This window comes from Lytechinus variegatus, chromosome 2 (assembly GCF_018143015.1).
Source record: "Lytechinus variegatus isolate NC3 chromosome 2, Lvar_3.0, whole genome shotgun sequence".
Taxonomy (NCBI): domain Eukaryota; kingdom Metazoa; phylum Echinodermata; class Echinoidea; order Temnopleuroida; family Toxopneustidae; genus Lytechinus; species Lytechinus variegatus.
Window position 1 is genome coordinate 48,827,954 of NC_054741.1, and position 17,524 is coordinate 48,845,477.

Sequence of the window (17,524 nt, forward strand, 5' to 3'; positions counted from 1 at the left end):
ATATGTATTGAAGTACATGGAAGAGTAGTCCTTGCCTTACATCACTATGACATCACATAAGCGGCCAATTTGAAGTCTCCATAGGTATAGTGATTACCAATATTCACAACTTTTAAAAATTCATAACTTTCTTGTTATTTGTCCAATATTGTTCAAACTTTCACCTATCAACTTGTCTGATTTTTCTTTTTCTTTTAAAAACAAGTTTTTATTTGGGTTGGATTCCCCTTTAAAAATGATTCATATCGATGGTCTCAAAACTCAAGAACACTCGCCAATCACCACATCTTCAAGGGCACGTCTGTAGATTGAACTCTTTGTATTGCTTGCATGGGCACCAACGACTGTCTACCAACGGTTCTACCAATCCAAGGTTAAGGAGCTTCAAAAACTAAAAGGGCAAGGGCGTTACCCGGCCCCCGCGATTCCTTTTCTCGCCGGGTTTTCTCCACAGTTCTGCTCGCGACAGTTTTTCATATTTGCCGTCTCTAGCGTATATCATGCGCATACCGTATAATCTGTCTCAGGATCAGGGTGTACGGTGCAGCGCTCATGAGCAAGGTGTTTCTTTGGACGCGTTTCTTTGACTTTGTGGATCTATTTTGCTAGAATAATTATCATGTTCACAGGTTGATGTAAAATATTGTCATTTTTCTCATCGAATTTGGAAATAGGTAAAGAAGAGAACAGAAATGGATCAAATCGAATCAAATTTACGAAGACATGTCGAGGCCGGATTGAACGAAGTGCCCGCAGTTTGGTCAGTTGTGCTGTACACTTTGTTCGGGTCAGTTCTGGGCTTCCAGTGCTACAATCAAGCCCTCAACTATGTGCCCGCGCCTGATAAATATTCTGGTGGAAATCGGTTTAAATGGCGGAATGTTATGGCTTCTTTTCTCCATGCTTTCCTCACAGGGACTGGATCACTGTATTGGTAATTAAATTATGCATTTGTTTTTCTCTTCAACTGGTTTGGTAAAAGTAAAAAATGCAAAAATCCAGCCTAGTATTTTAGTAAGTCAACCGGCAAAATGCCCCTCTCAAATGCAGACACGCAGTTACTGACTGACATGTACCCCTCCCTTTTCACCCAATAGGCAAATTTCCATAACTATGTGCCACTACTAGCACTGAGCTGAGTCGTCACTGCTCCAAAACTTTCAATTCTCAATGTACATGTGATGTAGATATGTCTACTCTTAAAACTTTTGAAAGAAAAACAACTTTAGTTTTGGTGTAGTTTTGTAGAGAATCAAGAATTATTGAATTTTATCCCTGGGGTCTAAATTTAATAAGAGACTGTACTAGTATAGAGAGTAGACTTTGTAATGTATTTTGTGTTTGTAATTATATTTCCACCTGAAAATTTAGGCCTACATGTACTGTAGATCTAAATAACTAAAGGTCAAGTCCACCCCAGAAAAATGTTGATGTGAATCAGTACTGTACTGTAGAGAAACATCAAACAAAAACCATGAAAATTTCATCCAAATCGGATGTAAAAGTTCTTGCAATATAAATTTTCACTTATTTTTCAGTTTCACAAAACAGTTAAAAAGTCAAGTCCATCCCAGGAAAATGTTTATTTGAATAAATCTATAGAGAAAAATCAAACTAGCGATGGATAATTAGCATGATGCTGAAATTTTCATCGAAATTGGATGTAAAGAAAGTACGGTATGACATTAAAAGTTTTAAGTTTGAGGCGGTACATGTATATGCATTCTTCATGACTGGCTTTTGAATGAATTCATAGATCAGTCAAGTTCACACCTGTAGGTACAATTTTTTATTTCCTATCCTGATCATACAATGTTTTGTATGATATTAAAATTCTAAATGATATCACTATGCTTTTATATTTTACCATTGTTATTTCACTGAAGAGGATATGATTTTTTATGGGGGGGATTGGTAGTTACATTGTAGGCAAACTGCACAAGAAGGTTCTGTTCACCCCCCCCCCCTAAAAAGAAAAAAAAAGAAAAATCTCTTCTTCTTCTTCCAGTAGTGTGCATAAACCTCCACGGAGTATCGTCGCACAACAGTTGGTTGTCTATCGGCTAATTAAACGTGTTGCTCGTAGCAAAGCTTGATGAAAATAAGTCCAAAAACGAACGCATATACACTATATACAAATTGTTCTCATATTTTGAGTTAGTTTAAGACGACATCTCTGACTCGTGTCTTGAAGATGTCGATCGATGGTGAGATGACCACATTTTCAGGTAGACCGTTCCACAAACGGATGGTGTTTGGGAAGAACGTATCCTTCAGTAGTGATGTGCGTGATCGTGGGATTAGAAATCTCTTGCTGTGGCCTCTGGTTGGAGTGTTGAGCGGTACCAACTGGTCGTCGGGGATGTCAATCAGATGGTTGGTGATTCGGTACATCATAGTAAGCTTTGACACTGCTCTACGATGTTGCAGGGTCTTCCACTGAAGCGCATCAATCATGGTTGTGACGCTACATCGTCTTGAGTAATTGTTCATCACATAGCGAGCTGCACTCCGTTGCACAGATTCTGCCTTGGAAATGGCTTTGCTGGTGTGGGGATCCCACACACAACTTGCGTACTCCACGATAGGCCGAACAAGTGTGTTGTAACAGGCAGCTTTGGTTTCCTTGGAGCATGACTTACCGGGCAAGTTTCTCCTTAAGAAGCCAAGTGTCTTCATTCCCTTTTTGGTAATGTTGTCAATGTGTCTGTCAAAGGAGAGATCACTCGAAATCTCAACGCCCAAGTACTTGGCAGATTCAACAGGCTTTAGTTCAGTTCCATGGACTGTATATGTATGGCTATGTCGGTCTTTTTTCTTCCGTTTGGAGACATGAAGAACCTGGCATTTCCCGGGATGAAATTCCATTAGCCATTTCCTTTCCCATTCTTGTAGTGCATTTAGATCTTGTTGCAGCTGAACTGCATCATCATGGCTGTTGATGGCCCTATACACCATGGTATCGTCGGCAAAGAGCTTGACATTGGTGCCATCGGAGACACAGTTGGGAAGGTCGTTTATGTAGACCAGGAAAAGGAGCGGCCCAAGTACACTGCCCTGGGGTACACCTGAGGTTACTGGTGCAATGTCGGAACTTTCCCCGTCAATTACTACACGCTGAGTACGGCCATGAAGGAAATTTCTGATCCACGTCTTATTCGTATACAGTGAATATCAAGTCTGCAAAGGTATATTGGTTTCCTTTTTCCAATCTCAAATCTAGTTCCTGTCTAATAAGTATAGGTTGGGTATGGATTGTCTTTGAACTTGTCACAATAGGGGGGGGGGGGTTGGGATGTGGATGTCTTATTTGAGTTTGGTTTGTAGAGTTGAAGAATCTGTATATGCATACTAAGATTGTACTATACCCATGATGCATGTTATACAATCATGTTCAGGTGTGTTTGCATACATAGGTCTACTTGTAAAAAAAATGAAAAGTGAAACAATTAGTCACATGTTGTAGATCTGCCAGGGCCATTATCGTTTTGGCACTAGCTTAGTAATTTCCTGTCTTTTTCTGACCCACTAAACTTGAGAGTTTTTGCAGTGTAGGCCTACAATGTAGCCTACTGTTGTATGCTTGAAGCTGAAGTGTGTGTTTTACTGTATTTTTATTCTGAATTCATTCTGCTGTGTTCTGCGTACACACAATAAACTGAAGAAACGGAACATGCTGAATTCACCAATCCCACCTCAAGTGACCTCTGCCTAGATGAATTTAAAGGACAAGTCCACCCCAACAAAAACTTGATTTGAATAAAAAGAAAAAATCAACAAGCATAACACTAAAAATTTCATCAAAATTGGATGTAAAATAAGAAAGTATGGCATTTTAAAGTTTCGCTTCATTTCACAAAACAGTTTAAAGAGAAATGCCAGTAGTTGCAGTAAACACTGATTTCATGAGAAAGTCTGTAAAACCAGGCTTAATTGTCAGAATATCATCGAGGATCTAGATCTGGTACAGTTACATAAACTGAACTTTGTGAAATCTTGAAATCTACGCTGAAAAATGTTCACACTGAAGATCACCAACACAGATAGGCACACGTGGGACAGTATTAATATTGCTGGAATAAAGACCTGACGGAAGTGACCGAATCCACGCTTATTTTGCTTATTTCTCAGCAATTACACAATTTCTTCCAGAATCCTTTGGCACATATTTTTTATTCATACAAACAGACACTTGGTGGTCATTATATTAGATTCTGTCAAAAGTCATTTTGAGATCGTTACCAAAACTGGAATTTATCTTTAATATATGCACATCTTGGTCGGCACATGTATATGCAAATGAGGAACTAATGACATCACTCACTATTTTTGGGGTATTTTATTATATGAAATATTTTTATTTTCTCATCATTGTCATGTGAAATGAAGTTTCATTCTTCCCTGAACATGTGTAATTCCATTATTTATTATTTTGTGCTTCAGGCAAGGAGTTCCTAATGGTCAAATTCGTAAAAATTGAAATATTGTATAATTCAAACAATAAACAAAAGAAAAAGTGAGTGAGTGACATCATCGACTCTCTCATTTGGATGTAACTGGTTTGTTCATATAACTATTTTGTTAAAAATAAGTGAAACTTTGAAATGTCATAACTTTCTACATCCGATTTTGATGAAATTTTCAGCATTGTGATTGTCTGATTTTTCTCTGTTGATTCAAATCAACATTTTTCTGAGGTGGACTTGACCTTTAATGGATACTACATGTAGGTTTAAATCTGAATATAGATATTTGGAAAAAGCTGCCCAGTTAAAAATTTTAGCCAAAATTGTGCTCCTTTATTTTACTTCTAAAGATAGAACTTTCCTTGTAACACTGAATGGGAAAACAGTTGCCGGAACCCCATGTTCTGGCATGATCAACTCAGGCCCACAATAATTAATGATGATCTGGTTGTTAATATAATAAGAGGTCTTCAAGATGATAATGCTGCTGTCGATGATGATGATGACCTGAAGATTACAAGGATGATCATGATGATAAAAATGACAACAATGAGGATGATGATGGTCAGGTAAAATGATAGTGGACATTGATGAAGATAATGATATTGATGATGATGATGGCAGTGATGATGGAGATGGTGATAGTGGTGGTAATGATGTGATGATGCCATGATGGTGATGGTGGTTAAAGTGATTGTGAACAATTGTGAAGAAGGAGAAGAAGATAAAGATCTATGATGATAATGATGATGATGATAATGATAATATGATATGATGATGATAATGATGAATATAAATAGAGCTGCTGAAAGTTAAAGTTAATTTTGATAGTGATGACCCGAATAATCAGGATTAGGCTTTACAAAGAAGATGCTACACTATCATCTACTGGCTATAATATGATAGCAAGACAAATTAAGTGATGTACTCCTGTCAGAGTCAGATGCAAATTAATACAGTATTAAAGATATTTAGTTACATATTTGTATACAATTGATTTTACTTTGATTCTACATGTACATGTATGTAACAGTGCATTGAAATTTAACTAACATCAGTATACTCCAAGACAGTTCAATTTATTATCATACGGTAGGGCCTACTACACATTCCCAGAATCAATGCTTACAATGTACCGTATATAAAGTGCAAATACACGCAAGTGTGAGAAATCCGCAGCTCAATTCATTCACCCAGAGTACATACTATGACCTACATATTGGGTGGTTGTGTAACGTTAGGGGTTATGTTCACATGGGAATTTAATTCTGTGTAATTTTCATTTTCAGTGATTGCCTCTTGTCTAAGTATGTGGCACTGCATCATTGTCATAATATATGAATGAAGGTGTGTAAATAAAAGAAGAAGAATTTATGAATGATAGCCGCATGTGAAGCATTACATGAAGAATAACGTGCAAAAGCTTAATTTTGAAGGCCCAGGGGCCTGCTACAGAAAGATCAAGAAAACGTCAAGTCTAAGTCCTTAATTATTTAATATGCGTGTTTCATTGGTTGAAAGTCAAGGAGCGTTTGATTTTTGGGGTAGTATTTGTGGAAATCGGAACTGTACATCGTCTACACGTACATGTACAGTGTATGTGCTTTGCATTTTTCTTGCCTTTTTCTGGGGGTACACTGTACATGTACATGTATATATTTACATGTAGGCCTATATGTACACATTGAGGCCCATATTGGAGACCTATTGTGACAGGCCTTTATGTTTGCATGAATTCTGGTCTATAAACTAATAATTCGACATGCAGGGTCTATTTTTTGCTTAATTTTAGTTTAAATGATAGCTTTTTTTTAAATGCTAAGATAATACTTATGGCCAAATCCAATTTGTACCTTACTACATACATGCATGTACATGTACATACTTTTACATGCCCAACATGTTTGTGGCTTCTCTCATCCCCCCTTTACATGTAGGCCTGTCTATACAGTCTGTAGATTCTTTACCTGACCTTGCAGGGATTTTTTTCCATGGAGCTACTACATGTACATTACATTACATTAGTACATGTACATGTATCTCCATGTTGGCGCGATGACACTATGTACAGTATACATGTACATGTATATACATGTAGTGCATGCTAGTTTTATTAAATGCGACTCATGCGAGTGTGCCTGGGGCTATAGCTTTCGTAACAATTCCAGTTGACCATTGTACTTTAATTTGGCATATGAAATGAAATTGTTTGCTGAGCGTATTTGTCTACTCCTTATGAATTATCACATATTCATTTCAAGATGGAAAAAATACATGTTTGTGATGTGTATTTGCCTGAAAATTTTAAGTGTTGATTCAAGTGATAGAGGGAAATATTTTTTGTTGCCTGCTATTAAATGTACATATCTAGTTCTGTCATATTCTCATACCAGGGTTCTTGAAACGTACATGTACTGCATATATTGTCAGTGTATGTTCTCTTTACAGGGGCCCACTCTCATTTCAAGGTGGACTCCATGCATGTCAACAAGAGCACCAAAACCCCTTTTTTTCACGAGCGGGAGATTTACAGTGTATGCAAGTGCAGTGAAAAAGGTACCATAACCAAAAATGACAAAATTGGGGAAAAAAAGGTATATTTTTCAACAGCCTTTTGCGAAAGATTTTTGGAAAGGGTCTGTTTCACCCGATCATGAATATTTGAGACATTTTTTCTGAAGGGTAGGAGGGTAAAATTACAAATTAGGGCCTACAGTGCATGTAGGCTACTTTTAATAGGGTCTCCTTTATAAATTGTTAAAAGCAGGATACTTGTTTATGGGTCCATTTTGAAAAGCTACATGTATGTAGTGCCCCAACCTTGGGGTCCTCTCTTTAGCCCCATTTTAATGCTTTTCTGACTGCCTTTTCCTGAAAAAGTGAGGGTGACAAAAAAATTACCCCTTCCTATTATTAAAAGGTATACTCCAGGCTGAAGATAATATGATTTCAACAGATCAACGAAAATGAAACAACACTGTGACTGAAAATTTGATCAAAATTGTACAAGGAATAACAAAGCTATGACATTTTAACATGTATGTAATTTGCAATATTTATGTGAAACAGATCTGTGCATGTCTCCATGAATATGAGCAAACCGAAGATGTCATGTCTGCTTGTTCTTTTCTATTTTGTTATATGAAATAATATTCATATTTTTTCCTCCAAGAACTTTAATGTATAGAAGTTGGATTGACAACTGATATAATGCAAATTTAATGTCAACATGAATCATGGTTGAAAACTCAATTCCAAAACACCAAACACAATCATTATTAGTGGTGCACCATTCAGTGTTGAAAATATAAAGCTGTTTATACTGTATGTTGATCATCTTTAAATTTCCCGCTTTCGTTAGCGCAGCTTTAGTACTCGGTTTGACCCATCACAAGAAAGGTCGGTTCTGGTACCTGTTTGCGCAGGCTTCCATTGTGAGAGCAAATTTATAACAGGCGTTTCAATACGCAGTTGTTTTAGATATCACATTCAGGACGCTCAAGGTCGTAAGTTTGAGCTGATTTGACCTTTTCAATGTTTTAATTTTCCTGCGAATCGTAATTTGAAAGACGTTTACTTTTACGACTGGGAATAGGCCTACATGTATGTACATGTAGTTGACATTAAAAACACCCTTTGTTTCTCATTAGACCTGCGTTATGTAATCATTTTTTCAATCAAGATCCATGTTGCCGTATAAATTTGGAAGCCGACATTGAAGACTCCCTAGAGTAATCAAGCATTGGGGAACATCCTGTGTGAGTTTCAGGTCACATGACCAAGGTCAATGAAATTTGGCTGGGGGAGGTGTATTTGTTGAATTGCCATCATGACATAAAAAGTTTATGGATCTAGTTCATAAAATGTGGATACATGTATAAGGGTAATCAAGTATCACTGATTGTCTTGGGTCACACTATCAAGGTCAATTGTCATAATAGGGTCAATGAACAATAACATACACTACAGGTAGTGTTTTATCATCACATGAATGTTTTTTTTTTGAATGATAGTTGTTTTCAAAGTCAAAACTGCTGCTATATTGAATTGCGTAATGCAGGCGAGACTGCTAGAGGTGCTCCAAACTTCTCAGTCATCATCTGTGCATGTGATTATGTACTAATTTATCATTTTGGGAAGAATGATGGCCCTGCAATGACTGCTACTCCGAGGCCCATACATGTAGCTGCAAGGATTTCACCAACTGTCTGTTAAAGATGGTGCATGGAAGTCTCCCATCCATATTTTTATTTACTCATACATGTACATGTACATGATGGTACATGTATGTGTAGATGAATGTTGCCCCTCCTTTTCTACCCCCTCTTTATCCTGTTTTTCGTCAGACCATGGTCTATTGATAATAATAGGCATTTATATGTGCCTTCTATCTAGAAATATTCTTTTCCGAGGCGCGTTGTTATTATTACCCCGGCTTTAGCTCGAGCTGCCTTTCAGCGTTCATGCATTCAAGGAATGAATCCTGCCATGTACCCATTGAAACAGGGCTCTAATTATTTTCTTTTTCTCTATATTCTCATTACAGTTTATACACATCTCCGTTCATCTTAGATGACCTAATACACAACTTTACTCCATTCAGTGAGATTCTAGTTTCCCTTTCTACAGGTAAGAACTACAAAAAGCTCTTTGATAAGGTCCTTGTTTTTAAAACTGCTGTTAACAAAATGTTGAAAATGACCAAGTCATGATGATCATGTATCCAATGTACATGCTTTGAATGGTCTTCCAAGGATGCAGGCTTGTGGTTAAAAAAAGATGTTTATTTTGTTATGTTTAGAAATATTTATAAAACGCTTTGAATTTATTCATTACGTTTTTAAACAAACTATTTTATTTTGACATCCCTGCAAGTATCTTTCAGGATTTTTGTACAATGTGGTTCCATTTTGGGGGAAATTACTCTATTAATTTTGAGATAGTCCATGAATACATGTAATGTTTTTTTTTACATATACTACAGCTCTTTACATTTTCATATAGAAAATTTATGATCATACTTTTAAAGCTTGACCGACATTTTCAACTGAACATTGACTTTTCTGAATTAATTGTTGAGGAAATAACTACTCTGTCAGTGCTTTCCAGACCAGCCCTTTTATCACCCCATGGTCACTAACAGCCTCATTCTGACAGTGATAGATGAGCTGAGTGTGATAGATTTAAAAAACATTTTTTAAGCTGTAGACCATAACACCACTACAATGGAATCTTCTCTCCCTTAATTAGTTTCTATTGATACACAGACATAAAAGCATATTTATCCATTTCAATTGGATTTGAATAGGATATTGATAGTGATTTTGTGGTCCAATGGTTTCGTCCCGTAAAAGTGACCGTTATAATTTACACTTCTCGTCAGTCGTCATGCTCCTTTGGAGAATCAAAAAGGGGAATTTCACCCTGGCAATCAGTTGGTTTTAATAAAAGCTGGAAAAAAAAAACGGCCAAGCAGAGCGGTGCAATGAACTCGGCAAAAACTCCCCATTCTTTTTGAATATCTAACGGAAATCCATGCTGTGCTGAAGACCTAGTTTTGAGAAATCATTGTATTTTGTGTAAATGTACATGTATATGGGGTTTACATCACAAAAAAAAAACAAGGAGTGCAATCAGCTATGGCACCCAGCCCTGAGATCAATCACTAAACCTTTCTATTACAACCAGGCCCAAGTGTTTACCTGTATGCATTCTAAGGAATGGAGAGCTGATCGAAGGAATAAGATGAGCATTGAAATTTCAATTTTTCTCTATTCCGTCTTTCCTTTACTTTTCGACACATGATGATTGTGATCAATAATGAATGAAGCTTAGGTAGTACGAAATAGCTACATTTCACTGGTCAACTTGCTTTATTACACCTTCACTGCAAAACCACATTCTCATCAATTTGTCCAAGACATGAATGGGCATTTCGCATGCTCTTGCAGCTTCCCTGCATTGGAGCACAGCTGGCCAATGCCTGTGCTTCACCGTCTTCAGAACAGACAAAAAAGTGAGTATACGGGACCGAAGTCAGGTGATGGCGTCATCAATCGGGCATCATCGCTTTCAGTGGGCTGACTTGGGAAGAACACAAATTTCTCAGGTTGAAAATCGCAATGAGTTGGATTATTTCCAGACCGAATTCGTATGCCTGGCTTACCAGAAATAATTTTTCAGACAAAGTTTCTTTTATACCTGTAGTTACTTTTTGACATATCTCAGTTTCGTCCATGCTGAAATACTGAAATTGTGAAATTTAAGTGATTTTTTTTTTTACTAATTTTCATTTTTTAAGGAGATTTCTGTGACATATTTTTGTATTTAAGGAAACCCTCTTGTTTACTTTGAGCGTTTTGAGATCATCACAAAACAAAACTTGCCGATAATTGCACCACTCCACTACGCCTGAAAAAAGAGAAGGATACTGGTGAATGTGTGATGAAAGTCGGTTAAAGAATTAGGGTTACAAAACATGTACTTTAAAAAAAATGATATTGTGACATCACAGACAAGCAAGCAGCTCCTTCATGTTGTGTGATATAAATTCCTTAAAGTGTCATTTTCTCAAAATATTTAAGTGATTTTATTTGTGCAGAGGATATACATGTACATGTAGGCTATCAGTATCATCTGACTGTACAGTTCCCTTCTTCAAGTAGTATTACATGACAAAATGGGGGATGGAGCTGCTCACATAATGATGTCACAAATTAAAATTTAAAATCTTGAAAAATTCATACCTCTCTTATTCTAGATGGCAAACCACCAATATTTTGCTCTACATGTATGTTTTTCTGCTGAATAAAACCAATTTGTCGGCAGGTGAGGAAATTGAAATGGAAAATGTGTTTAAGCGTGTACATGTTGGCCTATCTGGCAGGAATGGTGATTTTGGTGTTGAATTCTTGACAAAGTTAATACTTAAACTGCCTTTGATGAATAAAGGTTATTTGTACACAAAATACTATATATATATTGACCCTCTTGTGTATGATCTGTCATGCATACATGTACATATAGCCTTTAATACAACAATCAGATCAGCAATGATCAGTATGACCTGTAGATAAGTTGTGCTTTTTTATGAACATGTATTTACAATTTATGATAAGACAGTTTAATCAGGCTCTTGAAAGTCCTTGAAATCTCTACAAGTAGTGTTAGCTCCTTCAATAACGCTGAAGGTGAACTCCAACTCCAAGAGCGATTTGCTTTCCAGCCATGTGTGTCAAGGGCTACCAGTCCTTTTCTTACGTCTATTTTTAAAAGCAATTGTCCAATTTGTTTGTCTTGCTTGCAGAGTGAGACTATACAGGTACATGTACATGTACATGTAGACTGCGCTGCTCGAAAACCTGATTAGGTCAAGTTTTTGAAATATAATCATAGAACTAGGGCATTAGAGTTCTGAAGTTTTACTGAACATCCTGCCTTAGTTTGAGGTCATATGGCCAAGGTCAAAGGTCATTTAGGGTCAATGAACTTTGGCCATATTGGGGGTATTTGTTGAATTACCATTGTAGATTAAAAATGTTATGGATCTACATTTAGCGCATATTAGACATAAGAATAATCAAGTATCACTGAACATCCTGCCCGAGTTTCAGAACACATGGTCAAGGTCAAAGGTCATTTAGGGTCAATGAACTTTGGTCATTGGGGGTATTTGTTGAATTACCATTGTAAATTTAAAATTTTATGGATCTACGTGTAGCGCATATTAGACATACATACGAATAATCAAGTATCACTGAACATCCTGCCCGAGTTTCAGAACACATGGCCAAGGTCAAAGGTCATTTAGGGTCAATAAACTTTTGCCATGTCTTGGTACATGTATATACATGTATGCAATTTCCATGTTCAAGAATAATGAAATTTTGGAATATTCAAACCGTCAAAGTAACCCAATTATTTTCCCACAAGATCACAAGAATAAAAGTATACTGTCTTAATAATTAGTCTTACTCCCAAGGTAAATGATTACAATGTTTTCACAAGTATATCAACATGACAGAGCACAGACAAATGTCAGATAATTGCCAATGTCTTGAAGGAGAATGTTGAACAGGTGCATGGCATGTGTAGTAGGTCATCATACATGCTTTTCACACTGCACTTTTTGTCCTAAATTGGTGGGGCTAAGGGGGGGGTCTTAGCCCCATCAATTTCCCGGGGTTAAGCTTAGCCCACTTCGTTTTCACACTACATTTTAGCAAAGTGGGCTAGCACGGTAAATAGTAGTTATAGTACGGTACTATCTGGCCCTGCAAAAAAGCAGGGTTAGCCGGCTTATTGTGGTGCTAGCACCACAATTGCGGTGCTAAGAGATGCAGTGTGAAAACGAAAAAGGGCTAAGGAAAGTGAGGCTAAGCATTAATCACAGAAGTCGAATTGCACGTTAATCATGCTCTGTATGGTAAAATCATCAGTATTCATGAGCTGAGGGATAGTCCGGGGTAAAGGCATTAACCACGGTTGACCAGATAGTATGGGGATAAGAAAGACAGTGTGAATCAAAAAAAAGATAGTATGGGGTTAAGAAAGACAGTGTGAATAGAAAAAAAAGAGATATAGTATTGGGTTAAGGATAGTATGGGGTTAAGGAAATGCAGTGTGAAAAGCATAATAGAGGAGAACCATCCTTCACAGCTGGTGATTACCATGGGGTATTACCAAGTTGTAACTTTAAAAGTTTGTGGATCTACATGTAGTTCGTAAAACTTGGATATGAGTAATCAAATACCACTGAACGTCTTGTGTGAGTTTCAAGTCACATTGACCCAAGGTCGAAGGTCATTTATTAAAACGGTCAATTGAATTTAGCCATGATTGGGGTAATCTTGAATTGCCATCATAACTTTGACCGCAAGTATGGATATAGTTCATGAAATGGGGACATAGTGGTAATCAAATATTACTGATCATCTTACACAAGTCTTAGGTCACATGATCATATGATTATGATTACATGATTATTATATGGATTGTGTTTTTGTGAATAATTATTTGATACAGATGTTTTCAAAGTCAGCATTGCTCACATAATGCAGATGAGACTGCCAGAGGTGCTCCACATTATAAGATTAAGTTGTTTATGATTTTTTTTAAGGGATTTCTTTTTTAATTTGAGGTTGTTTATGATTTTTTTTAAGGGATTTCTTTTTTTTTTAATTTGAGAATCGACTGAACAAAACCCAGTAATCTTCCTATCATTTTGGTAAATCCTAAATCTTCCACCATGATACACATTCTTCAGTCCATGATGAGCAACATACTCAGATTCAGTCCATCCAGGGGGGTGTTTCTCAAAGATTTACGTATGACTTAAGGGTCGCACTTAACTGCTGATGCGTACATGTACATGATACGCAATGCTCAATCTATTGATCCAATGATACGCAGTAGTGCGCTCCCTCTTCACATAATCTGACCAATGCGGTTATGCCTTTTCTACCGGATGCAACTAGACATTTACTGTAAAGTGAGACTCTATTAAATCTTTGTGAAATACCCTCCTGATAATAACTCATCAAGGACTTCAATAGAACAAGACACTGTTCTCATTATACTTTCTAAAACTGGTTTACTCGAAACTGGTTCAGGAAACTATTTTGGAAGATGGATTTGCTAGCATTCCCATTTGATCACCCGAAAGTTGTTTTCAAAACCACTTCAGGTAAAGCGGTCTTGTTGCTTTGGGAAGACTCTCAGTGGGGTGACATGCTGCGCGAGAAATTTGAAACCACAATGTAGAGTAGCGTGCTCGAAATGTGCGAAGATCGCTTCCCAAAGATCGGTTGTGTCCTCACGCTATTACCACTTTAACGAGGCAAAGCGATCTTCAAAACTACATGTACATCGTGAAGTGGTTTTCTGAACGGTTTGGAAGATTGCTTCCAAGACGGCTTCGATCATTCTCATTAAGTTAAAATAGTTTCCCCTAAACTACAGTACACTGTAGATTCCAGTTTCCAGTAAACTATTTTTTTAGGATGGTAGTGAGAACGGTGTCCAAGTAAAGAAGTAGATTTGAGGGAAGCATTTCAATTAAAGCTTCTGTTGCCCAAATCCATCTCTCATAAAGATAATGCTATTAAAGCAATTGTTTTGTGAAATCACTTCTCCCATACATTATGTACTGTAAAGTTCATAGACTTCCATTTCTTCAGAAATTTGTGATAAATTTTAATCAACATGTATAAATGCTCTGTGAAAATAAATCCTGATAAAATGGCTGTGGAATATGTCCATGTAGGGCCTACCCATACATGTAACATGGGCATAATCATGGGTACTGCCTATTAATCTGCCATCATTGTAGGCACTACTACAGTGTACAATTTACATACTGTACAGGGTGAAAATTTTGAAAATTCAAAACTCTTGTTTCCTTTTAGGAATTATCATCAACTTTCATTGATAATGTTTCTTTCATTTTGTATCTTTGACCAAAACCAACTAGAAGTCAGCACTGCTACTCACAATTTATTTTTTCTTTATTTCTATTTGCAGGTTATTTCGTGTATGATTTTCTAGACATGCTTGCATATAAGAAAATCTCCAGTTCGTGGCCTTTACTACTTCATCATATTGTTGTAAGTATATTTGTAAAATTCAGAACCTTTTTTTTATAACAAAAACAGAAAAAAAAATAAGCATGGATTTCAGCTAAATGCTTGTACTATACCTGCACCATATAATTTGCATCAAGGCTTGCTTTGGGTGTATAATAGTTGTTTTGCAATAATGTGCTGTCCCAACAACAAAGCTGATTAATTTGTTTAACTTGGCATTGATTCAGCTAGTGGTTAAAAGTAGTTTGGCTGCCATATCATAGTGAAATATACGGTTTTGTTAGTAATGGGAATGGAATGAGTTCATGACAATTGAAAAGAACGTGAATGTGAACAATTGTTTAATGCTCAAGGCCTACCACACATGAGTGAACTACATGTACACATTTTTCTTCAGTGAAATTTGTACAAGGAGTGGTTTGTATGCAATGTGGTGTAGTTTTCGCGTCTACTTGTACTATCCATGTACATGTACATAGACTGCCAATAACAATTGTGTTGAAAGTCCCGAGCTACGAATGGTAGAAGAAAAGGAAGACCAATCATCTGTAGGCCCGGGGGGGGGGGGCACTCACATACTGTATATTGAAGGTACGGGGACGTGCCGCTTTAGTTAGTTCCTTAGACGTCCATTTAAAAGTTTTGTGAGGGACGCCCCATCAAAAAATAATTTGAGCGTCCACCCCCCCACCTGGCTGTAGGCCTACTGATTTGTGGCTTGGGGGAAAATGAGGGGGGGGGGGGCAAATGTTGCATTTTCTCTTGGAGCCAAATTAGGTCTGCTTATTAGATTGGGGGAACTCCTTTTCTTTACCAAACAAAATTGATACACTTCATTTGCCCCCCTTGATTTATGAAATCTTAGATCCCCCTTCCCTATAATTAAATTCAGAAATGTTCCTTTGAACATTTTGGGGGATATACTGTACACATCATAAATTTTAGTGTTGATGGTTTTTGTGTATTAATGTATCCATCTGTACATGTATATTTTGTTGCATGATGATGATTTCAACCATCATTCATTTGAAATTTTAATGATTTTGTCAACAATTGCTATATATAATCTACCTCTTTTTCCATTTCTCTCTCTCTCTCCATCCAGATATTCACATGTTTTGGGGTAGCCTTGTACTACCAGCACTACATAGGCTATGCCGTAGTGGCGCTCATGGCAGAAGTCAACAGTATATTCCTTCATTTACGGCAGCTCTTACTCATGAACAGCTATCCCAAGTCGTCGACGACCTACATAGTCAACAGCATTGTCAACGTGATAACGTATATCATGTTCCGTTTCGGTGTGCTGATCTGGATGGCTTGGTGGTTGTCCCAGCACACGCAGGACTTACCAATCACGATGAGCCTTCTGGCTGGCTGTGGACTAACGATCATGATCACTGTAAACTTTGTGCTTTTCCTAAGACTCCTTGTCAGTGACTTCTTTTCAAATAGTGGTTACAAGGATGTCTTAGACAAATAAGCTTCCCTTTCTCCGCGTTATCCATCTCAACAATTCTTTTTTATATGATGAATATACACACCATCCTGGTCAAAACTGATATTCATATTCAGTTGTCATATTATTTTTATGAGAAACTTATTATGCATTCATCAAGTCGCATATGAGAAGGTGTGGTATGTGTTGGGCAATTGCATGCACATATTAATTATTTTTAATTAGAACTACTCACATAGAGTGCAAATTTGTGATGTCATCATCCTTTATTTTTATATGGAAATGTGTTTAATGATCCTATTTGGTACATGTAGCACATGATGCAAAGCCTCTCTCTCACCAAATTTGGCATGGTTCTTGTTGGCTCAAGGTAGTCACAATACGTGATTAGCCCCATTGAGGCCAATCTAAATTGGCCTGGTTGATGACAGTTTGATGTCAATAGGGTTACATGTTTGACCATCATTGATAGATTCCCACCCAATTTTGGGCTGTAGAAGTTTGTCTTTTTATCATGCTCAACATGGTATCCAAATGCTGAAATGAAATGTGATGTCATTACTTCAGTACTCTATTGTGAATGGGAAAGTGAGTGCCTGTCAGAGAAATTGGGTATGTCTGTCCATGGACCTTCTGCTTGTAGGTCCATGGTCTGTACTGTGTTTGTGATCATGAGATTGTTAATGGTATGTTTACATGTTTGTCATTCAGAGTATTTTGAGGTGTTTTGTACTTTGATTGTAATGAAAGCAGGAAGTGATCTGTTGGTTTAGGTTGAACCCAGCAGTGATTCCAATTTACTTCAACCATACGATAGTTTAAAAAATATTGAATTTATCATTTTGAAATTTATAATGATGTGTGTATGTGATATTGATGCTTTGAATGAATATAACTGCCTTTAAATAAAAAACTAATAATCTTTCAAACAATAATTGAAGAAAACATACATGTAAATGTATGAAAACGTGGGGATGAGAATAAGACAGCTATGATTTAAAGAATGAAAAGACTGA

At 36.9% G+C, this 17,524-nt stretch overlaps 1 protein-coding gene across 1 annotated transcript; it reads left to right on the top strand.

The window, feature by feature from the left end:
* Positions 1–512: 512 nt before the first annotated feature.
* Positions 513–17,151, top strand: LOC121408232 (TLC domain-containing protein 2-like). Its single transcript, XM_041599626.1, has 4 exons — positions 513–934; positions 9,013–9,095; positions 14,988–15,070; positions 16,155–17,151. Exons 1-4 carry the CDS (start codon positions 693–695, stop codon positions 16,530–16,532), a joined length of 786 nt encoding a protein of 261 aa, XP_041455560.1. The 5' UTR covers positions 513–692; the 3' UTR covers positions 16,533–17,151.
* Positions 17,152–17,524: the final 373 nt, after the last annotated feature.

Coding starts and splice junctions, on each gene's coding strand:
- LOC121408232 (XM_041599626.1), top strand. CDS start 693: ATGGATCAAATCGAATCAAATTTACGAAGACATGTCGAGGCCGGATTG. Junction 935..9,012: donor GGGACTGGATCACTGTATTG/GTAATTAAATTA, acceptor TTCTCATTACAG/TTTATACACATCTCCGTTCA. Junction 15,071..16,154: donor TACTACTTCATCATATTGTT/GTAAGTATATTT, acceptor CTCTCCATCCAG/ATATTCACATGTTTTGGGGT.